The 10,871-nt window shown below is 41.5% G+C and overlaps 1 protein-coding gene across 2 annotated transcripts in view; it reads left to right on the top strand.

The window, feature by feature from the left end:
- The window catches only part of Rab11fip1 (RAB11 family interacting protein 1 (class I)), a 37,235-nt gene extending 26,448 nt beyond the window's left edge, over positions 1 to 10,787 (top strand). For both annotated transcript variants that reach the window (XM_013026776.1, XM_013026769.1), the window contains one exon: positions 7,989 to 10,787. In XM_013026776.1, the coding sequence (XP_012882230.1) occupies positions 7,989 to 8,207 (219 nt within the window). In that variant the 3' untranslated portion in view covers positions 8,208 to 10,787. The remainder of the gene's footprint in view (positions 1 to 7,988) is intronic.
- The last annotated feature ends 84 nt before the right edge of the window (positions 10,788 to 10,871 follow it).

The following is a 10,871-nucleotide window of genomic DNA, read 5'->3' as shown; positions in this document are numbered from 1 at the left end:
AAAAAAAAAAAAAAAAAAAACTACATATAATTCTAGCTACCCTGGAGGCTAAAGGGAGAGAATCACTTGAGTCTATTAGTTTGTGACTAATCTAGGCAACACAGCAAGATCCCATCTCAAAAGAAAAAATGAACCAGGTACTAGTGGCTCATGCTTGTAATCTTAGCTTCATGGGAGGCTGAGATCTGAGGATCAAGTTTGAAGCCAGCCTGGGCAGAAAAGTTTATGAAACTTATCTCCAACTAACTATCCAAAAAGCCAAAAGTAGATCTGTGGCTCAAGTGGTAGAGTGCTGGCCGTGAGCAAAAAAAAAAAGCTCAGGGACAGTGCCCAGACCATGTTCAAACTCCTGGACTGGCTCCCTCCTTCCCCCCCCCCCCACACACAAAGTACTTGCTAGCATACATGGACAATGCCCTGGGCTTAAATCCTAGCACCAAAAGTCACCATTGAAGACATCTTTTTGAGCACCAGGCAGTGGCAGGAGTTACCTAATAATACCAGCTGATGGCTTTGGGACTTTGGGGTAATTTCTGGGAGCTCCTGGACTTTCCATTGGATGAATAATTGCTTATTCTTATATTGTTATCTATTGCTTTTCTGTGTGTGTCAAGCTGATGCTGGAAATCTTGTTCATCCATTCATTTGTTCATTCATTTTATCTTTGTTGAGCCACCCTCCCAGGCCCTGGTACTTCTTTTTATTCAGAAGAAAAACCTGGCCTGTTCATGTCAGATGCTTTCTTTCTTCCTGTTTCCTTTTTATCTCTCATGGGAAATGTAAAATTCTTGAATTGTAATTTATTCCATAGATGACTTGTTTTGTAACTTTGTCTTGAAATTATTTCAAACATAACAAAAGTTGCAAGAACAGTACAAAGAATCCTTGTAAACATTTCCTCCGGATTCACCAACTGTTCACATTTGACCAGGTTTGCTTTATCTCTCCCCCTTTCAACTTCCTCTCCCTCCCCTGCTCTCTGTGTATACAGACAGCCATGCGCTTGTCTTTTTCTCCCTGAATTATTAGAAAGTAAGTTGTACAAATACAGGACATTCGTCCAAGATCTGGAAATTTAACCTAGACATAGCACCTATTTGTCATCTACAGTCATATTTAGGTTTTTGCCAGTTGTCCCAGTAGTGTTGTATTTATCTGTTTTTTTCAGTCCAAGAACCAATTTAGGATCCCTCAGTAATCATAAGAAATAATTGCTGAAAACAAGTTAGCATCATCTAGCCCTTTGCTCTCTCTTCCTTGGTGAACATGCTAATGGGGCAAGTGGTAAGCATTGTTCTCAAAAATATTAGCCATTGCCAAAACTGTGTACCTACTACACTAGCCTAGAAATTTATCCCCTGGGCTTTGGTGTCTCCGTAGTCATCGCAGGTAGAAACATCAACACTATCTTCCTAGAATTAATAACATTTATCAGGAAATGAGGGCAAAGAGCATCACCAAGGTGGTGATAATGGAAGACCGTCATTTACCAGCCTCCCATCCTTCCTTTTACGTGGAATGCTTTGTGGTCTTTTCTGATTATATTTTTACTTTTTTTTTTTTTTGATGCTGGGATTAAACCCAGAGAGAAACAAACACCTCTTTTCCGGGAAATTAGCAAGACTCTTGGCTCCCATTTTATTTAGTCTGTAAATTGCATTTAAACCAGGGGCTTATCTCCTAGAACAGATAAAGAGAATAATTTACCTCCAAAGTAAGGCAACTCTGCTTATTCTTGCTTATGATTTGTAAGCCTGGCAGCTACCCCTCCACCTTCCACAAATCTCTTAGTCCTAGATCCTCCCTAAGAAATGTTCTGGAAAGTTCCCTGGGGACTGTTTGTGGCTTTTTTTGTATAATGGGTACTTTGTACTAAACCTAAAACACTACTTAGAAAAATAACTACTCTTCAGACTCTTCAGAATGTTGCAAAATAAGGGAGAGTCTGGAGAAAGAAATTGCATAGGTAAAGTTATGGAAAGCTACCTGGATCATTGCTACCATGATTTCTCCTCCAAGCCCTTGAGCTATTGTTTTAGGACCCCATTTTTCATATCTGGTTTATAACTAGCAGCATATTATTTACCCAGGTGGCATTAAGACTTCAATTATGAACCAGGAAAGCCAAGTAGATCCAAACATTTTCAGTTTTATTGAAAAAGTTGGACACTCATTTTAAATGTATGTCATTACTGCAACTATGTAAAAAGTAAAATTCAGTGTAAAAAATCCTGGTAAGAAGTGCATGACAGTGAACACCAACCTTTCTTGCATTGGTGAATATTTTCTCTGTGCTTTAGTTTTTCCATAGCCCTCTTATTTTCTATAAGGCTGGATTGTTTTACATATTTTAAAAAACCCATAACTAGGGTCTTCTAATGATTTTGAAGTCCTTTATATCTTCTTTCCTCTTTGCTTACAAATTCCACGGTGAGTAGTTGGTTGACAGTTTGTATGCGGTGACTTAATATGTTTGCCTTTTCAATCCTAGGTATTTATCTTAGAGAAATATTTAGAGATATGACCAAAGTGTTTTGCTCATGTTCTTTTTATTGTGTGTGCCAGTTTTGGGGCTTGAACTCAGAGCCTGAGCACTGTCCCTGAACTTTTTGCTCAAGGCTAGTGCTCTACCTCTTGAGCCATAGCTCCACTTCTGGCTTTTTTTTTGGTAGTTAATTGGAAATGAGAGTTTCATGGACTTTGCTACCCAGGCTGGCTTTGAACCGCAATCCTCAGATCTCAGCCTTCTGAGTAGTTAGGATTATAGGTGTGAACCACCAGCATCTATCTCTGCTCATGCTTTTTTTTTTTTTTTTTTGGTCTGTCCTAGGGCTTGAACTCTGGGCCTGGGTGCTGACCCTGTGCTCTTCAGCTCAAGGCGAGTGCTCTACTGCTTGAGCCACAGAACCACTTCCGGTTTTCTAGTGGGTTCATTGGAGTTAAGAGTCTCACAGACTTTTCTGCCCGGGCTGGCTTTAAACTGTGATCCTCAGATCTCAGCCTCCTTAGTAGCTAGGATTACAGGCGTGAGCCACCGGCACCTGGCTCTGCTCATGCATTTTAATAAGGCTATTTTACTTATAGAGGTTGAAAAAAACTGGAATATTTAGCAATATGTTTAAATCCAATGGCATTATAAGTAGTAAAATAATTTTAACTGAAATTTAATGATGGAAAAATACAAACTAATAGTAATTTTAAAAAATTATCAAACTCTTTATCTCCAATAAACCACTCAGAAAACTGGAAGTGGCTCAGTGGCTCAAGTGGTAGAGTGCTTGCCTTGAGCTGAAGAGCTGAGGGACAGCGCCCTGGGGCCCAGAGTTCCCAAGTCCCACCACAGACAAAAAAAAAAAAAAATCAAACTCTATTATATTTGATTCTGTTTTACCTTGTGAAATATACTATAAAGAAACCCAAGGTATGAAAATAGAAGCTTCTGTGACTGGTTAGAATTCTGGGGTAGAAGCATGCTGGAACCATGGTATTTGATACATTCTGACTCCTGAAAAGATTTACAGCCTAAAAAAGGTGTTATTCCATAAGTCTGGCCTTTAGTTGGTGAAGATTCAGTTTAAGAGTACTTGGGGCAGGGAGGTGGGGGACTGGGAACTTGGCTCAGTGGTAGAGTGCTTGCCTTGCATGCATGAGGCCCTGGGTTCAATTCCTCAGCACCACATAAGCAGAAAAAGCCAGAAGTGGTGCAAAAAAATAAAAAAAGTACTTGGGGAAAATAAAATTAATATTTCTTTTTGTTTTGTCAGTTGTGGGGTTTGAATTCTGGGCCTAGGTGCTATCCTTGAGTTTGTACTGAAGAATGAAAGGCTAGTGTTCTACCACTTGAGCCACAATGCCACTTCCAGTTTTCTGGTGGTTAATTGGAGATAAGAGTCTCTCCGACTTAACTGCCAGGGCTGGCTTTGAACTGCAATCCTCAGATCTCAGCCTTCTGAGTAGCTAGGATTACAGGCATGAGCCACCGGCACCTGGCTAAAATTACTATTTCTAAGCAGGTGGGGGGGGGGTGGGGAGAGACCCATGAAAAATAAGAAAGGGACTCACACAGTATTTGTTGGAATTATGGATAGTAGTTTTGTCCTTCTGTATTTGAGATTTTTCACCATGAACAATACTTTTTCTTCTCTTTTCTTTTCTTTTTTCCTCCTTCCCTCCCTCCTCTTTCTTGTCTTCGCTTTCCCTCCCTCCCTCCCTCCCTCCCTCCCTTCCTTCCTTCCTTCCTTCCTTCCTCCACAGGGCCCCACTTTGCTAAATGTAAGATTCTTTAGCCTCAGCCTCCCAAGCGCTGGATTATATGCATGCTGTGTCATGGTTAAATATTCCTTTTATAGTTAAAAAAATGTTTTTGGAGGAGAAATGAACCTTTTATTTTGAAGTTTGAGAGATTGAATCCAAAATCTCACACATGCTAGCCAAGTGCTCTACTACTGAGCTAAACCCCAATTCATTGTCAGAGTCTGGTTCAGACAGCACTTCATCTTTGAGCTTGTCTTGGGCACCTGGGGAGCAGTGATGTTGCTTGTCCAGGCTTCTAGAGCACATTACACTGCCTGGACTCTTACCTCTGACCCTGTATTACAGTCATTCAGTGCCTGAGTATCCCAGACAGTGCTTCCTCATCTCTCTGCCTCTAAATTCCCTCTGTAAACTAGCTTGTATATAAAGCTTTTTTTTTCCTTTTGTTTTTTCCTTTTAATTTTTTTCTTCTCTTTTTTTTTTGGTTGGTTGTGGGACTTGAACTCTGGGCCTGGGTGCTGTCCCTAAGCTCTTCAGCTCAGGCTAGCACTCTACCACTTGAGTCACTCATCACTTCCTGTTTTCTGGTGGTTTATGGAGATAAACCACAGAAGGGGCTGGGAAGGTGGCTCAGTGGTAGAGAGCTTGCCTTGAACTGAAGAGCTGAGGGACAGTGCCCAGGCCCAGAGTTCAGGCCCCCCACCGGACCCAAAAAATAAAAATAAAATAAAGAATCTCACAGACTTTCCTGCCTGGGCTGGCTTTGAATTGCAATCCTCAGATCTCAGCCTCCTGAGTAGCTAGGATTACAGACATGAGCCACTGGCACCCAGCTTTTTCTTTCTTTTAAGAAATAATGCCAGGGGCTGGGAAGGTGGCTCAGTGGTAGAGCACTTGCCTTGCATGCATGAGGCCCTGGGTTCAATTCCTCAGCATCACATAAGCAAAAAGAAAAAAGCCAGAAGTGGCGCTATGGCTCAAGTGGTAGAGTGCTAGCCTCGAGCTGAAGAGCTGAGGGACAGCACCCAGGCTCAGAGTTCAAGCCCCATGACTGAGGGAGGGAGGGTAAAGGGAGAGAAGCTCTGGCATTATTTCTTTGTTTGTGTGTGTGTGTGTCTGGCATTATTTCTTGTGTGTGTGTGTGTGTGTGTGTGTGTTGGGCCTGGGCGCTGTCCCTCAGCTCAAAGCTAGCACTCTACCACTTGAGCCACAGCATCACTTCGGGATTTTTCTGCTTATGGGTGCTGAGGAATCGAACCTAGGGCCTCATGCATGCAAGGCAAGCACTCTACCACTGAGCCACTTTCCCAGCCCCCAATATCAGAGCTTTAACCCAAAGCCTCACATATGAAAACTATGTGCTCCATCACTAAACTACATGCTCAGTCCCTAATAAACATTTTTGGATATATACAATCCTTATAGAGTAGAGGTGTAGTTTAAAAAACATTGAGGGCCAGGCATGGTGGTATACACCTATAATCCCATCACTCAGGAGTCTGAGGCAGGAGCATCTCAAGTTCAAAGTCATCCTAGGCTACATAGGGAGATCTTGTCTCAACCAAAACCACCAATTGAAACAATAACAACAATAAAAAAATCCTTGAAATATTCTTGGCCTTTATTGACAAAAATGTTTTTTTCTTGATATGAAATGTAATTAGACATGCAATCTGCTATAATTAATATATGAAATATAATGAGACATGCAGTTACATGTACTGTAATTTTTATTACGGTAAAATGTAATACAAAAATGTACCATTTTAGTATTTTTAATTTTAAGTTTCCTAGAGCTATTGTGCAGCCAGTCTCCAGAACTCTGCATGCATGCAACTTTTTGGTTGTATCTAGTTTCAGAAGTCACAAATAGAATGGGCTAAGGATGTAGTTCAGTGGTATATCACTTGCCTAGCCTGCACAAGACCTGAGTTTGATTGCCAGCATGCCAGAAAAAGAAAACAGAGTAACTGAGGTTCAAAGGATATACCCTGTGAATGTATGCTTTCAACAAATTTAAAAGGGAGACAAAGGAAAAGCAGTTTTGAAGCAAGTAGTCCAACATCTCACCTACTTATGTACACCCTGATTTGGGTTCAGACCCCAGTCAGATGAAAATACCAATGTGTGTTTCCAAGATAGCATTGTCATCATTTAGCTTTTTCTTTTTCTTTTCTTTTTGTGCTAGTTGTGGGGCTTGAACTCTGCCTGAGCACTGTCCCTGGGCTTTTATGCTCAAGGCTAGTGCTCTACCACTTGAGCCACAGTTTCACTTCTGGCTTTTTGGCGGTTAATTGGAGATAAGAGTCTCATTGGCTTTCCTGCTTGGGCTGGCTTCAAACCAGGACCCTCAGATTTCAGCCTTCTGAATAGCCAAGATTACAGGTCTGAGCAACTGATACCTGGTGAAATCATTGAGCGTTTATTCCTGGCTGCAATGGGAGGATGAAACTCCTTTCCCTGATTTCTGGATTATATGCAGGCAGTTTGCGTCAGTGACTGGGACAGAGCCTCCCATCATGCTGTTGAACGGTGATTCTGCCCTTGACTGACCTGCTTAGAGAAGGTCTCTCATTGGGTCAATGAAACTGATACTCCCTTTGAGTTCTGAGGCAAAACCCATTTATAGTTTCTTTAAATCTTATTTCTTTCAGTTTGCAAATCTCACAAACAACAGGTTATCAGAAATTTTTCTTCTTATTTTTTCCTGGAGTCCTGATACAGAATGTTACTTCTTCAACAGATTATCAGAAAATTTACTTATTCCTTCCTGGAGACTTGATACAGCATGTTACTTCTTGTTGTGTTTCCTTTCATGGTTCAGCCCTCTTTGGCTTGCAGTAGGACTCATATCATCCCATCATCCCAGATTATAAGTGCTGGTTAAAAATTACCGTTCAGGGTGCTTGCTCTCATCTGAAGAAGGAACACTCAGTTCCAGGACAGGCCACTGTGTACCCAAAGAATGTCCTTGGTAGCTGTCAGAGATGATGGACCTGGTAGCGGTTGGCTTTGACTCTGCAAGTTTTTGCCCATATGAAATGAATTTTTTGGAGAGGTGCCTCTGAGTGGTCCCTCCATTCATCTGATCACCAGAGTCTTCTGAGGTGGTTTTCTCTGTCTCTCTCTCTCATTCTTGCTATGTCTCCCAGCTGGTTTCTTATGCCACAGCCTCCCAAGTAGCTAATGTAGCAGATATGTAACACCATGCCTGGCTGATTACATTTCTTTTTCTTATCTAGTTTTTGGTGGCACTGGGAATTGAACTCAGGGCCTCATGCATACTGCCATTGAACTACATTCCAGCCCTTGATCTTTATACTTTTGAAGGATCATAAAACAAAATAAAGAAGTACATACAAACCTGGTTGTTGGTGGCTCACACCTGTAATCCTAGCTACTCAGAAGGCTGAGATATAAGGATGAAGATTTGAAGCCAGAGACTGGGCAGAAAAGTTCGTAAGACCCTTACCTCCAATTAGCAACCAAAAAGCCAGAAGTGGAGGCATAAGTGGTAGAGCCTTCCATGATTCAGGGAGGGGAGGGGGCGGGAAAAACCTGGCAAGAACTTAAGGCTTTGATTTGAAGCCCCAGTACTAGAACAACAAAAAGAGAAAAGAGAATTCCCAAGAAACTCAGGTTACTAATAATATTTTCCTCTTTTGTTTTTCTTTTAGGTAGTTGTGTCTATGCTAACTTTATAACCATTTTCCCCCTTTCTTCTCTCTCCAAAGAAATACAACCCTTCAGACCCTGCCTTTGCCTATGCACAGCTGACCCATGAAGAGCTGATCCAGCTGGTCCTCAAACAGAAGGAAACCATAAGTAAGAAGGAGTTCCAGGTCCGAGAGCTGGAAGACTACATTGACAATCTGCTAGTCCGGGTCATGGAAGAAACTCCTAACATCCTTCGCGTTCCGGCTCAGGTTGGCAAAAAAGCAGGAAAAATTTGAATCACCAGAACCAAACACCAAGATGGTTTTGTGAGCCTGTTTCTACCAGCCCTTGATATCAGGCCTTGGACTGTCTCATAACCAGCCAACAGACAGCCTACCAGTCACCATCTCCCTTGCATCTTATCTGGAGAGAGTTAATTCTACCAGCTGAAGTCAGATTAATTATACAACAAATCTTTTACTGTACATTCCCAGGGTTTTAGTTTTAATTGCCACTGTGCCTTTAATTGGGTTAGAAGTACTTTATGCCCACCAGAGATATAGTCAATAAGAACTGATCCTGAGCCAGAGGTTCGGATGGTACCATAAGTACTGATATTTTAACACTGAAGTGATTATTCTTCCATAATGAAACTTTTTGAATACTAATCTCCAGCCATTAAAATTTAGAATGAAATGAGAAAGTGCCCCTGAATTTGGTGCTGAGTTTTGCCTACTTTCTTGTTCTTTGAGCAGCTCAAGTATGTGACTTTTCTGCTGTAGATTTAAATTTTTGATACCAAATAAATTGACTAGGCTTCTCAGATTTTTTTTGGGGGGGGTTAGGAAGGGACTGGAAAAGAACTTCTGTGTGTGTGCCTCTTTCAAACATCAGTAGCCATCATTCTCTAGCCTTAACATATGACCCACAGGATCTTCTCCTAGATACTTAGAGAAGAATAGGCATTAAAGAATTGCTTTCACTCGGTTGGGGGGGAATTCAGTGAAAGCTCTCCTCTGGTGACAGGTGAGTATCTGCTGGCTCCACTGGCCTGTTTAGTGCCTTCACCCTCATAAGGGATGGGTAAGCCTACTAAGACAGTTCTAGGTTATAGAGAACTATTTCAATAAGTCCCTTTAGCTATTTCCATTAGTGCTTTTGCTTGGCCTGAGCAGCATTTCCTGGAGGGCAGCGGGGCCCATAGATGAAGGGTGGGCCAGGCTGAGGATGTGGCTCAGTAGTAGAGAGCTTGGCCAGTATGTGTGAGGCCCTGGGTTCCATCCCCAGCATCACATATCTTGCCTCCTGAATACCTTGCTTAAAAGGAAATCCAAGTTATGTCTTGGATATAGAAGATACAATGAAGGATTTAATATAGTTAGTAAAATTTAAAAGGCAGTAGAGAACAGAAATGCCTTAGCTTTTAAATGGTTGCATCTTTTTAGATAATAGATTCACAGATATTTTACTCTTTGGTTAGAGGAGCAGGGCTGGGGTATAGCTCAGCTTACTTATAATGGCGTGAAATGCTGGATTTCTCCCTAGCACCATAAAAATCAAATAAAAAAATTACAAGTAGCAAGAAGATGATACTTATTTTTTGATTGCTACTTTGTTTTTTTGCGTCAAGGATTTACTATTAGGCCAGGCTAGCCTCAATGGATGCTCCTGCCTCAGCTTCCCAAGTGCTGGAATTACAGGTGTATGTCATACACCTGGGTGGGTTGCTATATTTTACAAACTAGGTTAATATGCATGTATATTTTTAACTAGGGCACTGGGCCCTTTCTTAATAGCACCACATCAGATTTTTAGGATAATAATTTCACTACTGGTCACCTCATGCTTGAATTAGAAAGTTTTGTTTTGCTAATTTTTTTTTCCCTCCTGGTTGTAATAGAATCTCAAGTCTTGACAATTCTCTTGGGAGAAAAATTATGTCAGGCCAGTGTCGAGGGCAGGCTTGAGAGTAAATTTAGAATCTCTTCTGTGAATGCTCTTGTCATGTAGAGGGTAGAAAGCAAGATGGCTGGCAGCCTAAACCCTTTTCAGGATTGTGCTTGCCATGACATTGTTTAGATTGGAGCACTTTAATATGAAGGTAACACTGTATGTTCATCTAGCTTACTGGCTTTTAATGACACACAGCTATTTAATTTAATTTAATTCTCTCCTACAGTACCAGGGAAACACTGTAAACTTCTCAGATGACTTGTATTTTTATAGTGCTATGAAAATTATTGATAAGCCTGTAATGAAAATTGTCTACTCGCTTGAACTCTGAAAATGTATATGGATATGTATCTGTTCTGCATCCTGTTGTTGTTGTTGTTTTTTACTTGATATAACTATATTTGACTGTGACAACCCAAGGGCACTGGGGAGCAGGTGTGCTTAGCTTCTCTTCCTTGGAACGGATGAGGTATGGACCTGCCTTGTTCATTAGGAGCTCAGAGATACCTGCTGCTAGGATCTGAGTATGTGGAGAGTCATCTAGCTGGAGGAGTGAATTCCTGTGCTCTGAAATGCCACTTGGGAACTCTGAAGAATGAAGGACAATTTACTTCATGGGTGTCTGGCTTCTGCCAGAGCTGGAAGAAATTCGTTAATAGCATTCCTGTTACCACATAACATAGATAACCTGGAGTTGCTAACTGTTGATTCAGTGTGGGCCCTGGGGAAGGGGTTTATTTAAGAGAAGCTGTACCTTGCTCTGCTAGCAGCAGAGGTCAGTGAATTGGAGTGTTGGAGCTCCTGGATCTGGCATATGCCAGTGAGCTTCATTTGGATGTCATCTTCAAGAAAAAGGTCACCTATGGCCCACTTGTTTCATAGCATCTCATTCCTTAGCAGATGTCCTGTTCTCCCCTTTTGTTTTCTTTCTCTTTCTCTCACCCTCCCTTCAGTTCTGGAGCTTGAACTTGGGGCTTTGTGCTGTTCCTTGGCTTTTTTTGTTCAAG

The sequence above is a fragment of the Dipodomys ordii genome, unplaced genomic scaffold, assembly GCF_000151885.1.
Source record: "Dipodomys ordii isolate 6190 unplaced genomic scaffold, Dord_2.0 Scaffold4, whole genome shotgun sequence".
Taxonomy (NCBI): domain Eukaryota; kingdom Metazoa; phylum Chordata; class Mammalia; order Rodentia; family Heteromyidae; genus Dipodomys; species Dipodomys ordii.
This window is presented reverse-complemented; position numbering and strand designations above follow the sequence as displayed.